Source organism: Dufourea novaeangliae, unplaced genomic scaffold, assembly GCF_001272555.1.
Source record: "Dufourea novaeangliae isolate 0120121106 unplaced genomic scaffold, ASM127255v1 scaffold165, whole genome shotgun sequence".
Classification (NCBI taxonomy): domain Eukaryota; kingdom Metazoa; phylum Arthropoda; class Insecta; order Hymenoptera; family Halictidae; genus Dufourea; species Dufourea novaeangliae.
Genome location: NW_015374045.1, coordinates 416,552 through 435,540, shown reverse-complemented (window position 1 = coordinate 435,540; position 18,989 = coordinate 416,552). Strand labels below are relative to the sequence as shown.

Below are 18,989 nucleotides of genomic sequence, written 5' to 3'. Positions count from 1 at the left end.
AATAAAACGCACCGAACATTAAGTTAAATATTCCGATTCCCTAGTTACATGTGTATCTTTCTAGACCTGTTACTTATTTAATGTAATATTTCTGTAAATTAAAGGGCTTTGTCCCGTGGAAATATATATTATTATTATTTTAATGTCGACCACTACACATTTCACGCAATTCGTTTCGTTTTAACTACCGTGGGCCACGAAATTGCTCACGGTGCAAGCCACTTAGTCTCCTTCTCCGCTCGTAGAATCACCTCGAAACGACCCGAAAGAATATCACCGACCGCGTTCAACGAGCAACGATAGAACACCGAATACATCGTCGACACTTACATTCGTTTGACGAACATATTTTCCGTTCTCGTCCCCTTTTTCGACGATCTTCCACGAAGGGACGCGACAGGTCATTCGATTGCCTCGTGAATTATTGCCAGGTCGGAACCCGGCTGGCCAATCATTACGGGTACCTTCCTTTCGATTTGTGGCTTTCAGCCTTTATTCCTCTTCCAAGGAATTTCATACCTGCACTTGGACCTTCTTAAATACGTCATTCTTCGCTGTGTGTAACGATACGGACATGCGATGTTTCGAGGACTTGTGATTTTTATCATTCAATTTTGGAAGCAGAATATCTTCTTATCGAGGAAAGTGTCAGGAGTTTTAAAGGTTTTGGGAGGAAGGAGCGGTGGATAGGGTTGGCGATCATTTAAGTTAACCCTGTGTCTTTTACGATTTTTTTTTACGACTTCGTACACTGGAGTTACGACATGAAAAGTCAAAAAGTCATTTATGCGACGATATGAAAAGTCGCTGTGTATTCCAGTTAAACGATCTTTACGATCTGTCTATCTGAAGATAGTTCGATCGAAAGGGTTGTCAAGAAGAATTCGTTTAAACAAATTGACAGGGGAGTCTCCGAAAGATAATCTTATAAATTACTAAAAAAATGAAATAAAAATTAAATAAAAAATTTTAAAAACCAGTACTTCGTTTTGATTTCGAGAAAATTCAGCTTGATTCGTCGTTACAAGAGTTAAGTTCGATGGAGAGCAGGTGAGCTTCGATGACGCAGTAATGATTGTTGCGAAACAAGATGATACAATCTGCCCATACACAGTCACGAAAATATTCACGGAGCATTGTCGTTCGATGATTGACACAATCCACCTGTTCACGTGGAAAACAACTAGTATCATGATTACGAAATATCGTGTGGCTGTCGGTTGCAGCTGACCATCGCGTGATAAAAATATCGTTCGTGAAAGTGGAAATCCTGTTGGACGCGATTGGGTGAGCACCTGTAATACCTGTACCGTACAGTGTCTCCTGACCGAGTCAATAGAAATCAGTACCGTTTACTCCGTTTTCCGCCAGGGCGTCCGTACAGAGTAAGTAGAGTGGAGAATTACCAAAGCATTCCGTTCGAAATTGCTCGAAGAGTTCAGCGAGCCTCGGCGGAGGATGAACAAGTTCTCTTTTGCGCGAATAAATTCGCAGATACGGGAAGCTTCTTTTCTGCGTCCTACAGAATTGTCTCGTTAAAATTGGATTTCCAGTCAGACGAGTCGTCAGTCTCGACCAGCCGACAGAAGAAGAGACAGATCTTTCCGTTCCCGTAACGAGCCCCCAGGTTCTTCGGACCGTTCGCTGGCCCCCGCGGCTACGATCCTTATTCCGCTTCCGTGGCCCCGCTGTCTACTGAAAATACGAACCGTGACGCACATTCTTCTGGTTACGACACACCTGTTATACACACACCGTGCTCGCGAAAATCTTCGCGACGATTCGCGTCGTCGGCAGCGTTTTTTCGCGCTACAGAACCCGACAGCTCTCTGCATTACCGCCCGGTTACGCTCGCGAAACATCGTGTTCCGCGTATAAATTAGCTCCCGCGTTACACCTGACGCAACGGTAAAAAATTACTTCAACCCCCGGGCTGCATGGTCGTAACTCACGTCCGAATGGGAGGAGCTCGTTCCGTTTTCATATTTTTCCGGGGAGCTCGTGCAAACGTGTACATAAGGTTCCTCGTGAACGATGGAGAATAAAATTCGACCAGGACACACGACACGTCGGATCTACGTCCATGGAGACTTTGATAACTTAATCCGATTCGTGGGCGAAGCCTGAAGAAATACATACACCGTAACCTGTCAGGCTCTCTCCGTATATGAAAATCTGCTCTGGTGTATATTTCAGAGCTAATAACGCCGTCAGGTCCCAAGAAAAGATCAGGCTCTTTGATGTTCGTACAGGTAACAGTGTTACGTTTATCCCCACTCTCGACCGTAAATTGTCGTCCGAAGAAGATCCCTGGTGACGGGGTCACGGGCAGTGTGATCGAAACGATGGTCGGTGGGAAGTTCAGACTTTTGGCTTTATTTGAAAATAAAGATAAGAAATACCCATTTGAACTGTTTCAATTAGTTTGCTATCTTTTATCGTAAAAATAACTTACTTGGATAAATCGTGTTCGAATATGTTTTTCTTTTTAACAAACCGATCCGAAGAAAACAACGCAAGGGTTTCAACCCTTTAAATACTATACCCCCTAAAATTTTCATACCACATGTATAGTGGTTAAAATGAAAACGAACCACTTATTTTCCAGGGAATGTAATCTATCATTTTCTGAAGAAACGGTTATTTCTCAGGATTTCAGACATAAATTTTAGACTAGTTTTATAGTTACTCCATGCAAAGTATATTCCCTACTTATTATTTCCATTAGTATCACATATTAACCCATTCTTTTTTCTGCGTTTGCACGTCCAGTTTCGTGAGTATGTAACCGTAGTTAAAGGGTTAAAATAACTTCCAGCTAAATCAGACGATATATTAATTAAATACCGATCTTGGCAGTATTTTATGCAAACATAATGCCCAACTCCGGCGGGAACAAGATTAAAAGAGGAGGACCCGTCACTGCATCAGGTCGTGGAATCGGGAATGAAATAAACGTCTGTGCGGAGCGGAAAGAACGCAATAACGCGCCGCAGGAATCGAGCGATCCGAGGACGCGTCTCGAAGCGTCCCCAGCACAGTTTTTCCCCCCGCCCCCCCCCCCCGGCTGTCTCGATAACGCTCGACGGTTTCCCTGTGCACCGTCGTTGAAAAGTAATCTTGCGGATGGAAAAATAGTCTTGAATACCATCAACTGTTTCCGGGCTGCCATCGTCGACGGTTGGGAGGGGGTAAAACGTTGCTCGTTGGCTCGCCGGAATTACGGGTCAATTTTTTGCGATGGTTCCAGGAACCGTGGATGGGTTGATCGATTCGATTCTTTTAAAAGAGATCATCCGATGAATTTTTATCGTTCGTCGGGCTGCATGAAAAAGGAGCGGATTGATTCCCGTGACGGTCAGACCTTTTCCGATGGATTTTATACGGGTTTTATCGGTCGACCGCTGCTACGCTCTTCGTTGCTATCGGCAAATGGAATTGGTTCAGTGTCTAAATTGTGTTTGGGTAATTCCCGGCGAAATTGGTCCAAATCGCGAGGATATCTGTGAGGTATCTCGAAGTCGAAGGACGTATTCTGGTTCGTGAAAGAAATCGCGGAGAGACGAGACGCAATCGGGTTCAGTGGATCCATTTGGCGGTTTACATTCGAAGGACATTCCGACAAAACGGAAGTTCGGCCGTTGACTTCGATTCGTTCACTTCTCCGGTGATCTTTATTTGAAGCTCGACTTCGATTGGATTTAAACTTTCCGGACAAAGCAGCCGGAAGGTAACGTAAACGGAGCTTCTAATATAACTAGCGATCAAGATAAGAGGAAGTTCCTGAGTGGTTTATGGATCGGTCGTTTCACGACGACACGGGAATAATAGCGTTCCCGTTTTTGTTTTTCACTCCTGATTCGTATTATCTGCCAAGGTGAGTTGTCGCCATTCCGTCAGTCGATTTCGTTATCGACGACATTAAGCACGTAGTCGTCGACGCGTGGTAACGATAGCGTGCACGCTGAAACGATCGAACATCGTGCGTCGCGATCGATGAATTCAAACAGCAGGTACTGACCCCAGACTTTTATATTATTTACTAAACTCTCAACTTCCTAAATTTTGCTTGTATAAAATGTCCTCAAAACGCATCTACTACCGTATCTCATTCTGCTCATCCGCAGAAGCAATAATTAATAATTATTATTAACGCACCCACTCGTCAGAATTTGTGCTTTGACAAATAATTGGAACGACAAGATTGACATTTTCGCAGCTAACATAAATAAATTTACATCTGAATTACACAGTGTTTTCTATGACAGGGTAGCAGAAAAGTGAAACAGAGTTTTCACCCGTACGAATTAAATTAAATTAAATTAAATTATAGATTTCTGTATATATTTTTGATGGACACTTTAGTATGTCCTTTTTGGGGACATTTTATCAAAGTTATCAGTCTAGTATAGAATACAGACGTCTGTGACGTTACTACGTGTACCATTGGATTCCCTCGTTAATTGCTTCCGGCGGAATCAAAGGTCTCGATGGCAGACGGTTATCCGTGAGATCTCCGGCGACAGATCGTTCTCTGTTGAACACGTTGATTCACGAAGATCAATTAATCATTTGTTCCTCTCGCGGTTAACCGTTTGCATATCCACCAAACTACGAAAGAAAGTTAAATTGAATTCAAATGTGACACGATGGATCGATACGGGGCTGTTTCGCGATTGGAACCACGCGCGTTATTACCGAATGCAAACAAGATAAACGATAAAACGTGGCGCCAAGGTTTACGTGAATTTATTTTTTTTAATTGTAATATTTGGTCAACCCGACAGACGGCAGGTGTGACAAATGCTTAATACGGAGTATTGTTTTCTGGAACAATTGTGCAGATTCCTTCATTTACATACGCACATTTCGTATATTTTACTCATTTCACTGTATCCATTATAAGATTACATTCTGCGGATGTTTAAGCATTTATAACGTTCCGTAACTTGAAATATAATAAAGGTATTTAGAAAATACCATTCACATGTTATTATCAAACTAATAAATCCTCAAAATTCTGTCCTGTTTTAATTTTTAGTCGCAGGGTGCACCGATAACCTTTTGCTTGTTTTTCCCCGAGAAATATCTCTTAGCAAGTTCTAGGTCAGAGCACACCCACACGCCACCCAATGAACTTCACTAGCAGGCCAACTACTTCCTCGGGAATCGAGGAAATAAAGTTGTACTCCGTTCGATTTTCGTGGTTTATTTAACGAAATGCTGGGATCCTCGGAACACCGGGCGACTGGTTTGTACTCACCGTTCGTGTTCACCGATACGATCCGCACGGTTGTTCGATACAGAAATTGCTTATTTACGTTCGCTCGTGAACGATCTCGTAACCAGCGACGGAACAATGTACAATCCCAGTTGCGGTCACGAGCGTAAACCGACGTCGTAAATCTCCCCGTGGCTGGTCTCGGAAGAATTGTCGCACTAAAATCGAGGCCCCTTTGCGTATATGGTTCGCATAAATCAGATCCACGGGGAACAACAGAGCCTGTTGTCAATTTACCGAGGAATATTTTTCCTCGAAGACGAATCGGCACGTAATTCATCCCGTACCAGAAGCTGATTCTAGCTGGGCGATGGCTGTTTCTGTTTTGCCTCAGCCAACGGAAGTTAAACCACACACGGCCTTGTACCTTTACCGTGTTTTGCACTTAGCGATTTACCCGGCCGTGCTTTTAGTACCCACTGAGAGCCTACAGATGCCTCATTCCACCATCGATTTCTGGTAATTTCCAGCTCGCGAAACTGTCGACCGCGACGTTATTCCTGGTATACAACACGACACCGTTGCTCTGTCGGTTTCCTGGTGGCTTGTACCAGCGTGGAAGGCGAGTCTTTATCGAATCATCTGGCCTTGGAGCTATTGGTTTTATTTTTCGATAGCCCAGGTCGAACTTTCTGTTACCGATTACGTATGCGACGATTAGGCTTCGGAAGGTTTTTTCCTTCAAAAAGGCATCGTTCCTTCTAAATGCAGTTTGAAACGAAATTTCTTAGCGAATTCGACTTCTTTCCAATTGAATTGACCCATTTCTTCCCAGTGTTATTTATTCAAAGAATATCTATTTCCCACTAAGTTTCTGCACTAATAGAAATTATTCTCAGTTAGCCTTCAAACACTCATCGATGATTTACCGTATACATGAATACTTTTTTCGTTATTATTGCGGTTTATTGTATCATTTTTTAAACATTATTCAAATCTGTCATTTTTCGTCCGGCGAATTTACCTCGGGAAGAAACGGGTTAATATAAACAATCACTGATTTAAATCGTTTATCGGAACCCACCCGAATCGTATGAAATTCTTGAGAACTCGGGTCAGATCGACCCCACAGTCATCCGTCGTTTAACGGTCAGAGGAACATCTGCGACGAAAACTTACGGACAATTTTCGAACTTTTGAAAAGGATAACGAGGGAAGTAGAGTCCCGAGGAACAGTACACTACTAACTTTCCCCTTAATATCTCCCGTCGATTGATTTCAATTACGAGATCGGTCGTACAGCTACATTCGTTCTGATAAGAAGGACAGCGTAATCCAGGGATGGCTTGGCCATCTGGAAAGGTAAACCTTTTCTTCCATCCCACACCCTCCTCCGGAAGGATCGCGTCTAATGCTCACCCGAGCCGCGTATATCCGTATTTTTCATTTTTATTTCTTGCGGCGGACTGTCACAGTCGATTCGCACGGTTCTCGTTTCTCTGGCCTCCACCACCTAGGTCGAAGTTCCTTCGGCGGGAGGGGGTGGGCCAGAATTAATGGGACACGCGACGCCGAGATGGACCAAGATAAACGTCTCACCGTCAAACTTTTACTGGGCGCCACGAACGAAACCTGGGGCCAAACCTGAACGACTCGTTTGTCACTTGTCCGATATTCCTTACTTCGAACATTATTTCTGCGTTTACGTTGTGTTCTTCTCTGTTACTTTCCTCCCCGATGGTAGACGGTGTAAGGAGAACAAAATTCCTCCCTCGATCGATCCTACTCTGTTTAGTTTCGTCGTCCAGCGATCTTTTTCATCTGGGAATTTTATTCCGATTTTTGAGTTTATTCATGAGTTCTTTTATCGACCAGGACGATGCTGTCCACGGCAAAGGGATTGGGGAACGATCCAGCGCCTTTTGCGTAGAATTGCTCGATAAAGTCTGTGTGTGGATCAGAAAGCTTGCAGAATTCCATTCTGTAATGTGTATTTCGGCTTAGGGACGGAAAATCTGCCCGAGGAAGAAGATCGAGCGATTAATGAGTGTGAGCGAAGCAAAGGTCGCCTTTGTGGATCTCCGAAGGACATCCGATTTACAAGGAACGATGGAAGAAAAAACAGAAAATTTCAACTTATCTCGATTCCTTTGGACACTTCGTCCTGATCCGTTCCCCTTCTCTGGAAAGGATCCTGCAGATAGAAATCAAAGCTGGGTTATTCACGAGTCCCACACCCCGGTATGACCAAACAAATAAAAAAATCCTACGAGATATTGCCTCGAGTCGTCCTGAGAGATGTTACCCAGGGAGACGATAATTCGTCGAGGGAAAGCTTTTTCCCCCGAATTCTCGGTGCGTAGGTACACAACCGAAACGCGAGATCCCTTTCGGAACACGTTCGTCGATCGATCTAATTTGTCGAAACTTGAGGGAGACATTTCACGTTCACGTCACGACCCTCGTGGGGAGGTGAACCTGTCCGATCGATCGCTGGAACTTCGGGACACGTTCGCGACGTTAACGCCCGTTACGCGGGACCACCTCAAAAGGATGTCACGGCCGATCGTTGATTATCCGGGGACGCGTATACACCTGAATACGATGAGTTCCCGACCTTTTCGTGGCCAACGAAGCTTCGACACACAACTTTTCGTCGAACCCACACGAGCTTTTGGGTCAAACAGGACTTTCGAAATAGTATTCCATGTCTTTTGGGAATTCCAAGGACGATATTTATTTGTAGAGTTTTAACCACTGGTATTTTACTTGACGAATGTCCGAGTAGAATTTTCGATCGTTGTTTGTATGTTAGAATTTTATTGTGTACATTTATTTAGAATACGGATAGTGCGTCGATAGGCACTCTGAAATTTTTCTGTATGCCGTCTGATGTTTTCAATTATAAAGGCACACTTTGATGTATGCACTAAAAAGGTATAGCAATTTTCCCTGTTTGCTTCAGCGGATATATTCGACCGGACCACTGAACAGCTTCAACCGTATCCTTCGTTGAGGGCCAAGTGTCTGGGTGGCGGAAGAATCGAGCACGACCCCGACGAGAAGACCATCAAAGTCTACGGATACTCTCAGGCGAGTTACCGAATTAATACCTGCTAATGAACCCCGTCGATCTAATCGATTATCGATCCCATCTCGGGGTTCATTTGCACCGTGGGCGCGTGGAGGTACGACGTCGTCGTCGGATCCTCGACGGGACGCCTCGTCCAGGTTTTCCGAGCTTCCAGACAACCGAGCAAACACGATCAACTTTGAATCCTTATGATCCATGGCTTTACAACTTGAGATTTCTTAAAGTCAACGTTTGATGTTATAATAGTTACGCGGAGAAAAAACTGTTCTCCGGGTCGACGGGCCGTTTCTGCGCCGAGCAAGTGGAACGAGTGAAGCATTCTGTTGACCTGACGGTGAAACACGAAAGAACAACGAGAAACTATTTCCACTGGCTTTGTTAGATATTTTGTGGAACTTTGCGAATTTAAACGAAGGAAGTTAGTCGAGGTGGATCGAACTGAAATTTAAAACAACGAAGAAAACCAGTCAGTATCGTTGGGTCGTTTAAATTTTTCTTTAAGCCTATCTAACTTCTCTTAATTGCATCCGTAAAAAACCTTTACTATTGATCGAGGTACCGTTAATTAAAAGAAGACTTACTTCGTCGAAGTACAATGTACAGAACAGTTGTAATGATATTGCCATGGGATTCTAAGGATTAGAAACCAAACACCGAAGTTTCAAAAAAAAAAAAAAACGTTGATAAAATATCGATCTGCCGGTAAGTCGAGTGTAAAAGTCGAGAAGAGGGGATCGAAATTAGATGAAATTTAAAGGGGCTACGAGCGGTGGATAAAATCTGATTTCCCGTGAAATTGTGTCTGTAAGGCAAACTTGGCCCAGGGATAATCGTCCGTCCGATGGGAAGTTGGCAACTTTAAATAATTAGCATTGTAAATTAATTTAATCGATCCTTTCTTCTCGGGGGCTACCAGTGATCATCGTTTCATATCTCGAACCTGAAAGTATTTGAGATTCAGTAAGCCGTGCCGTTTTGGCGATTTGGGAAAAGTGTTCAGAAAAGGGGTTAAATCTTGCGAGATAAAGGTTTCTAAGAGTGGTTGTGAAATTTAAAAAAAATACTTCCTATCGGATTGGGACGCGCCCCGAGGGGAAAGCAATTTTTTACGCCACCTCGGGTACCGCTTTTTTCGAGGACCGAGATGAATATGCCAGTCTATTGTCAGAGTCTTTTTTTTTACAGACAATGTAGCGCTGAATCAGTGCAATTAAAAATTTTTTTAATTAAAATGGTCGTTAATTTTGTACAGAATTAAGCGTTTCAATTTATGTGGTTCGTTCGTTTCCAGGGTTTCGGTAAAGCGGACCACGAGGTATCAGTGAACCTGTTGAAGAAGAAATACTCAGATTACAAAATCACTTGCTCGGACGAGGGGTATTAAAAGAAGGAAGGAGAAGAAAACGTTTCTATTCGCTGCCTATACGTTTTCTGGTGTACAGGCAACAAAAATATTTTTAATTGTATTGAATGACTGAAATAAAACATTTGTAATAATTATGAAATCATTATTTTATTTCTTATCATCTCGATAATTGTGTTACGAATATTAGAACTCGTATAAATATAGTGTAATGCGATGCAAACGTTTGACGCTGTACTCGATCATTTGCAACATAATTCAATTATTGATTGAAAACTCAGCGTGACGTCATAGCCTACTACGATGGAAAACTCAGTATGACGTCATAGCCTACGTAACATGTATGCAAAATTATTTCATTGTTATTAAGATACCTGACCATTGAATATTATAAAACAGATCAGGAGCAATTTTTTGGTACACATGATTCGGTTGTAAAAAGACCATTTCCTAAATCTATTTTGCAGATAACAAATTTTTGCTTCGTTTGCGAATATCTCATTAAATATAAACGGTGCGATGGGAGCAATTTCCGATTCGAAAAGGGCAAAACGGGAGCAATTTTTTGAGATATAAATCGTTAAGATACGTTAACATTCGGCGCCAACTATTTTCCGGTGGCGCCTGAGACTACGTGTAGTGAGAGCGTGGGGTCACAGAACCCCCGGTGGAGGCGCCAGAGACCCCGTGTGGTGAGAGCGTGGGGTCACAGAACCCCCGGTGGAGGCGCCAGCGACCCTCTGTGGTGAGATCGTGGGGTTAGAGAACCCCGGCAGGTGGCGCCAGAGACCCCGTGGGTGAGAGCGTGGGGTCACAGAACCCCCGGCGGTGGCGCAAGAGACCCTGTGTGGTGAGGGCGTGGGGTCATGGAGCCCCCGGTGGAGGCGGCAGAGACCTCGTATGGTGAGAGCGTGGGGTCATAGAACCCCCGGTGGAGGCGCCAGAGACCCCGTGTGTGAGATATACCCTCGCGAGCAAAATTATTGAGATATCTGACTATTGATTATTATAAAACAGAACAGGAGCAATTTTTTGGTACCATAATATTTTTGTAAAAAGGTCATTTACTACCTATTTTGTTAACAACAAATAGTTACTTTTTCTTTTGCGAATATCTGATTAACTATTAACGGTGCTGGGAGAGTAATTTCAGATTCGGGAGGAGCAGATTGGAAGCAATTTTTTGAGATATAAATCGTTGAAGATATAAAGCTTTAACACATATACATAATAAAAAAAGGGAAACAAAATACCTTTTCCATTTCTGTTAATGCCCGATTAACATGACAACCGAGCTCCTGTACCGAACGCTTTTTTATTGACTGGTGCAACTCTGTACGTACTTGAGGCACTTTTTGTAGGATGGCTGCACCTGTAATAATCTAGAAACCCGCGTACAATATAAACTTTTATTTTTTACCTTTGTCTTCCTTCGCGTAAAATATTCGACGTTTTTCTGTTTTTCTTTTTTTTTTCTATCGCACAGAGCTCTGTGAACTGGCTCGACGAAACAATTGCACGAAGCTTCGCCTGGTAACGATGCCCGATTGACGTAGCAGTTTGGACATGTCGGGGACCCCATGAAGGCGTTCAAAAATTCTCTGTAATTCACCAAAAAGATTGACAATGTTTTCCCGGGCCGCAAAATCTATCGTGAAAACCATTAGCCAGCGAAAATATCACGCCGGCGACGAGAACATAAAGGTGCGTGGGTATATTATGATAAAAATCGACGACCGATAGAGCGATCCACGATACGGACCCGTTCCCGACTCATAGCCTTAATTCCCGTCGAATAATAACTGATCGTAATCATTTCGCAAATTAAACGGTACACCTGTCCGGGTGGCGCAGGTGGCGTTGGTAGGCGGCACAGGAGAAATCCGCCGATCCCTGTCGCAGATGTTGAAACAAACCTCGAAACTCAACGTGCTCGCTTTGTACGACGTGGCTTCCTTAAATAAACAATTCACGATCCCGTTCAGGTTGCACACCTTCTCTGACGGCGAACCACAGAATATTCTCGTGAGAAAATCATATTCGTCTCATAATCGCTATTAGATCCGAATATATACATTAACAAATTGTGCTACTCTTCCAGAACTCACGGATGTTAACGATGTTGGAGAAACCACGAACAGCTGAAGACGCCGCACGACAGGAGACTGTTCGGGAATCTACTAATTACTTGCCCAACGGTCCATCGAAAATAGCTAAGGTATATTACACGTTAATGATTTTAAGATTTGTTTTGCGTTCAGAAAATCGTTACAAAATAATTTTTCGTTCGACAGAATGAAACAGAGGAACTCGTAAACATTCTCCGTCAATTGCCAGTCGCCGAAGAAGGAACCATGAATCATTCGAGGAAATCGAAGGTGATTGCGTCACAGGTAGGAGAATCTATCATTTGTTGATCGTTAAAGCAACAGTTCGAGATGCTGTTGAACTGAACACACGATCTGTCAGTTTCAAAGCAGTCTCGTGTATTGTTAAGAAAATTCGAATCTGTAGATTCGGTTCGACAGAAATTCCGTGAATCGACACGATCCTAGTATTTTATTTCGTCGTACTCGTAACGCGTCGGTGGTCATTATAGGATGAGGAGGAGGAGGATAGGGACGAGAAAGTGGCCGATGGGACGACGCTAAGAAAGAATTCTTCCGAATTAGGGTAATTTTTGTCTGATTCTCGAGTTCAAATTCAGAATATCACCGATGTCCCATCGATCACAGTGAACGTCAGCTGTCTAAACAAAAAAGACGGTCACGATCTCTTCGGAATTCACGTTTCCACCCACGGAATTCCGATTTTCGATCTTCGGGTCACTTCGTTCGCGAGAAAGGATTTCCTCGTCCCGGAAACGCTCGTCGACGACCTCGCCGCGATCGTGTCCCTTTGTAAAACGATCGAAACTCTCGGAAGGGACACGCGAAGAGGAGCGAAAACGCAAATAATTTCCTAGCAGGACCGAAAAACGTAATCGTGATGGCCCTTGAACGAGTCTCGATTTCGAGGGTCTAGCGCGCTTCTTTTCGGAATATCTTTCTCCCCCGCAGAGAACGCAAGACGAGAGACGATGGACGGGGGTGGGAATAAACGTTGATAGTCGATCGACACATTGACTCGCCCACAATTCTAGATTAACATCCGTATAAGTTTTGTATATAACATTTTTCATTATTAACATTTTCAAAGTGGACATAGTTATTGTCCCACCCTGTATAAAGAATAATTTTACACGAACCATGTCCCTGGACAGAATCTCTGTCCCCTTGGTCGTGGTCAATGTGTCGTCGAACAGTTCGCCAAAAGAGCACACTTTATTCTACGAGCTATCATTTCGTGAATTCCATCTTGTCTTCTATCCCCTCCTCCGAGGGATCGAAAGAAAGAAATATCACGGACGTCAATCCACTCACCTGTGAAATCGTCTCTCCGTCTGTCCTCAGGGGGACACAGCGTACGCCAGCGAGCCACGAGGTCCTCGAGTACTCGGTGAAATGGGGCCGGACACGTTCCGTCCAGCCGGTCGGATCGTCGCCGCGATCTATAAGCAGTTCCCCGATCTCGCGGATTGTCTCGGCCGAGATCGCACGAAACGCGTCGCGAGCCGTCCCGCTCTGCGTCAGTTGTCGACGTTCACGGTGGCCTCGCGAGATCCGATCGTGAGAAAACGTTGCTCGTGTCACGGCAACGAGTCGCGGTGTATCGATACTTCGAGGAGGACCGACGACACGACCCTGTTGACGAGCACGATCACCGAGAAACCGGACAGAAAGAAGAGAAAAGACGCGAGGAGGTTGAACGTGTCCGAGTCTGGGCTGGAAAAGTGTGTTCTAAAGGGAGTCGACGATCGATCGTCGATCGACAAGAAGATCCGTCCGAGGAGGCAGAAAGGAGTCGAGGAAACGATCGTCAAAGCTGAGAGACGTGTGAATAGTACGGGGAAATCGAGAAACTGGACGATACCGGCGGTTCTGTCGGACAAGAAACCGAAGCTGCTCTACGGTCTGGTTCAACAGAGACGCACGCCCATTACATGGTTCTTTACGAACCTCTTCGATGTCCAGAGAACCGACGACGATTATTCGAGTTCCAAGCAGAGAGTCTGTAAAGTCGAGAGACTCGATTCAACCGGCGATCGTAAGGCGATCGAATCGTCGAGCGACGATCAATCGTACGTGGTTGCTCGTGGTAAACATAGACTAGAGGCTTCCACTTCGATGACCGATTTATCGGTAGGATCTTTTGGAAAATCGGTAGTTTCAATCGCGAATGGAATCGTCGAATATCCGAACGAGACGGATAACGCGATCGTCGATCGAAACATATCGGTGTCCAGCTACGACGATACCGAGTACGAGACGATCAGCGAGATCAGCGAGCCTCCGAGTACATTGAGAAACGTGTCGTCGAGGCTCGCGCTCTTTCTCGAGAATCTGAGAATCAACAGACGGAAATCGAGCTCGCTGACCGGCTCGAGTTCCTACAATCTGGACACTCTGTTCGGTTCCCAGGAATCGATGCCAGCCTACAACCACGTCGGCGTGGTACGATTTTCGTCGAACATCGATACGTCCAAGACGAGTCTGAAGGATCGACTGATGCAACGGTTGAAGAAATCAAACAGCTCGTGCAAGGAGTCGGAACAGAAGAAGATCACGAACTGCGCCGATGATAAAGGTGATAATACTTGTCCGAAGTTGACGTCGGGAAAGGAGCACGGATCGTCTTGCAAAAAGGAGAAACCGAGCAAAGATTGCGGTAAGAAAGGGGATCCGTGCGATAAGTATCGAAAGGAAGCAGTACATGGGAAGAGTTGCAAGGCCGGTCAAGAGGATCCTTGCAAGGATTTTAAGAAGGAAGAACTCTATGGTAAACCGTGCAAGGAATACACGGACCCCTTCGGAAACGACGATCCTTTGGACAAGTACTGGCAAGACAACGTCTACGGGAAACGGTGCAAGCAGAAGAAGAGCAACGTGTGTGGCAATCCGAAATGCGGCAACGACAAACAAACGGACAAGCCAGAGCCGCCGAAGTGCGAAAAGAAGAAGTCGAGCACTTGTGGTGGTTGCCAGCCCACGAAACGGAAGGAAAGTCCATGCGGACGATCCAAGAAGCCGGATCCTTGCGGCAAGAAGCCAGATCCTTGTAGCAAAAAGCCGGATCCTTGCAGCAAGAAGAAGAAGAAGAAGAAGAAGAAGAAGCCTGATCCCTGCAGTACTACCAAGAAGAAGTGCGACCCTTGTCCCAAGAAAGAAAAGGAGAGCGCCAAGAAAAAGGACTGTCCGCCCGTGTTCCGAGCCCCAGGATGTCCGAAGGATGAGAACAAGGGAGGAAGTTCCAAAGATCCATGTAGAAAATACTCGACTGTCTCGAGAATTTAACTGCGGGACAACGTTCGTTCTGGGAATACGTCGAGTCTGAATATTCGGTAATGGTCTTCCGGGGATCGTCGATAGATCGTCTTTGCCCGAGCTCCGAGGAAGAACAGAGACTACAAAGATCGGATCGTTCGACTCCAGTGCTGTAGGATAAATGATCGTCAATTCTTTCGTATAATTTATTTGTATCCGTTTCGAGCAAAGGGAGCGGTCAATATAAGTGTTTCGTGTAACTCGTCTGAATCTTGTCGTGTCAATAAACGTCTTTGCGCTTCCGAATCCTTGCGGCTTCGATGATTAATGGGCTTTATTTATTTTCACGTTGTAAAGGAGCGTTTTGTAATAATTTGTAGAGTATAGTACAGTCGATCATCGATGAGTGCTCGAAGGCTCCTCGGGTCTGAATATTCCCCAGTAGTGGCGATGACGTCCGAACACTCATCGATGATTTTCTGTATATTGGAGGTAAATTAAAACGTAATGTGCTTATTAAATTACGCTAATTTCCCAACGTATCCTCGAGTGCAAGGAAAACGAATTCAACGCGGTATCAAAATTTCAGCACGTAGCGAACTGGTTGACAATCTGTGTCTTTGTTTATTTCAATTCCAGCTGCAGACCACACCGGTCCCCGCGAGTATTCCACAGGAAACCGTAATCGAAGTAAGTGCCTAAGATTCTTAGATAGCTAGCTAGTCCCTTTTCGTAACAAAATATAAATGAATTCAAATCACGAGACTCGTCGCTATGGCTCCACCTCCCTTCTGCCTCTTCCTCATCACAATCGCAAAATTTTTGTCTAACCGTGAACACGCGTGAAATCGTACAAACAAAAACCATAAAAAAAAACAAACAATCAAAACAGATTAAATAAAATCAATGGAAAATGTTGGATGATCCTATCTCCCCGCAGAGGAAGAATACCGCGAGCCACGATATCGAGGGATCGGTCGCGCGCGCTAAGGACCAACGGAACAGGGGCCCTTTGTCGATGATCGGGGTCAAAAATGGATCCAGAATCGCGTCGTCGCTCGAACATCGCGATACCACGTACAACACCGGCCTCGTGCCGAAGAATCGATTCGAAGACAGCCTCCTGTTGCAAGACAGATCACGAAACGACGATTACTTTCCCCAAGGCGACGAGTTCGAGGACGAAATCGGCTTGGACGTGGGTCAGCTAACACACAAATACCCGTCTGCAAACACCTATCGGGAAGAGGATACGGAGAATTTCGTCCCTGCCGCGATTTTGTCCGGTACAGAAAAGTCACTTCCGAACGCGTCGAGTCATCGGCGGTACACTGGTTGAATCGACAGCCGGAATTACATCCTCGAAGAAACGCCAACGAAAGAATATCTACAATCTTAAACAGTCGCGTTTCTTTGTCGGATCCTCCCCTGCTCGGATCAAGGCATCCGGAGGATTACATTCTAAAAAACATATCGAGACAGTCGCTGAACACGTATCGAGTACACGTTGGTCGTTCGTTCCTAGTCTCGTGTAAATTATGAAACATGAGAAAAAAAACATATACTAAAGCTGTTTCGTCGCGGATTTTCTTCTTGCTCCCCGAGGTCAGTTTCCATCGTTCGCTCTCTCGACTGTCGAAAAATAGTGTCGCACACACGGTGCAGGAGGGAGGTGGGCCCAGAGGCCACTAGGCGTGTCATACATCGCAAAAAAAAAAAAAAATAAAAATAAAAGAAACGGGACACACAGACGACAGAGCACACGAAAAAGCATGTGTATAAAAGCAACGAAATCTAATAAAATCCAGGGCGTGCGAAACGGTGAGTTTCGATTGGGCGAAAGCGACTGCGGCGAGGATCCACCGGGTTGGCCGACGAAGAGCCCTTGTCATCCGCCGAAGGGCCCCTGTAAGCCCCTTGGTCCGCCGGGCTATCCGCCGAAACCGAAACAGCAGAAAAAGCCGTTCTGCGTAAAGTGCCCGCCGAAGAAACCGTGCAAAACGAGAAAGTGTTGTTAGAGACAGAGGGGGTACGTGGAGATAGCGGCGGAAAGACACAGACACACACACGGCACCCTTTGGTGTTCGAGCCGAATGCTCTGTGAACACCTAAAGCGATCAGAAATTGTCTCTGTTGTCCGCCTCGTAGGCAGAGTCGTTCCATCGAGCTGTGCCGTGGAATCCTTTGGTCACGCTGTCGACCACCGTCTTCAGGACGACCTTACGAGCGAGAAGTCAATACTGCCTGGGATCCTCATTCGGGACTACTTCGATCGGCGCTTGGAACGGGATGAGAACACTTAACGCAGGAAACGTCTGCGCGAGAAACTTCAGCACTAGATTCTATTCGGAGACGGAGCCTTCGAGATTCGGTTCGGTAACGGAGGGTCTGACCGATTATGTGGCGCAACAGCAGAAAAGATTCTTCCGGAACGATTCGATCATGATGGGCGAACGCGACAAGAAGCCACCGAAGGATGAAGGTTCCCCGAAATTCGCGCCTGGCACGGGGAATCGACGAAAGACGGGAGACTGTCTTCCCCTCGAGAAGTGTACACCCCGTGCCCCGCCCTGTTGTCGCAAACGACCCAAGAACCCGAAATGCAAACAGCAAGCGCAACCCTGTCCGCCACCTTGTCCCTGTCCCTGTCCCAAGCCACCGGAAAAACCTCCACCGCCTAAGATATGCTATCGAAAGTGTCCACCTCCGCCGAAGCTGCCGAAACTGCCAAAGTGTCCGTGCTTCCCACCTCCACCGCCGCCATTGCCGCTACCAAAGCTACCCAGGTTGCCCAAGTGCCCTAAACCGTGCCCGCCGCCTCCTCCGCCGCCGTTGCCCAAGTGTCCAGTGGTTCCCAAGTGTCCAGAATGCCCGCCACAGCGGGAATGCCCACCTCCGCCGCCCTGCGAGCCTTGCCCGTGCCCTTTACCGTGTCCACCGCCCTGTTGCCCGCCTCCTCCGCCGTGTCCACCGTGCCCGCCAGCGATTCCGTGCCCGAAGCCGTTACCCTGTCCACCTCCGCCTCCGCCAAGGATCTGTCCTCCATGTCCTCCATGCGCAGAGTGTCCGAAACCGAAACCATGTCCTCCACCGCCGCCCTGTTGTCCATGCCCGTGTCCTGAACCACCACCGCCTTGTCCCTGCCCGAAACCATGCCCACCTTGTCCACAAGTGCAGCCAACCTGCCCCCCTGACGTTCCATCCTGTCCAAAGTGCAACGAGAAAGGTGGAAAGGGATTCAAGAAACGGAAGATGTCCACGTATCATGGGCCTTTCTTGCGTATATCTAGCAGAAACTTTCACGTCTGCTCACTTCTGATGGGTAAATCGTCCAAAAGCAAGAAACCACCCAGTTGTAAGTCAGTCGGGGACATATGCGACAAGAGGGTAACGGCCAGCAAAAAGGCCTGCGAGAGGAAAGACGACGACTGCAAAGTGAGCAAGCCCGTTTGCAGAGATCGAAGGAAGGATAATAAGAAGAAAAAGGGCTCGGAATGTCCTGACAGCTGTCTGCCGGTAGGAAAATGCATCAGACCAATGATCCCCCCTCCGCCGAAGATGATCTACGGTCCAGCTAAGTGTCCCACGCCGAAGTTCGTGCCGCCTGAGCCTTGTTCGATTAGTAAAACGAAGATGGAGGAATGCGTTCCGCCACCGTTGCCCAAGCCACCGACAGGGCCAGTGGTTCTCTGCCCGTGTCCACCACCCCCGAAATTGCACCCTGGCGCTTGTCCCTGTTACTCGTTCACCAAGGAAATCACGCAGACAGTGGAGATTCCTCCGTGTGCCCGAAAGGACAAGTACGTTTGTTGCAAGGAGACGTACTACTGTCCGCCGGAACAACAGATCTGCAAACAGGAAAAGGTTTGCGAGGCGAAGACCAAAAAATGGAATAAGAGGAGGAAGACAAGAAAGTGAAGGTCTGAATGTACTTTGTTATTATAAGTT

At 46.0% G+C, this 18,989-nt stretch overlaps 1 protein-coding gene across 1 annotated transcript in view; it reads left to right on the top strand.

Moving 5' to 3' along the window:
• The window catches only part of LOC107189609 (sex-regulated protein janus-A-like), a 54,998-nt gene extending 45,180 nt beyond the window's left edge, over positions 1-9,818 (top strand). The window contains exons 3-4 of the mRNA XM_015578174.1: positions 8,187-8,314; positions 9,607-9,818. Of these exons, the coding sequence (XP_015433660.1) occupies positions 8,187-8,314; positions 9,607-9,699 (221 nt within the window). The 3' untranslated portion in view covers positions 9,700-9,818. The remainder of the gene's footprint in view (positions 1-8,186; positions 8,315-9,606) is intronic.
• Positions 9,819-18,989: the final 9,171 nt, after the last annotated feature.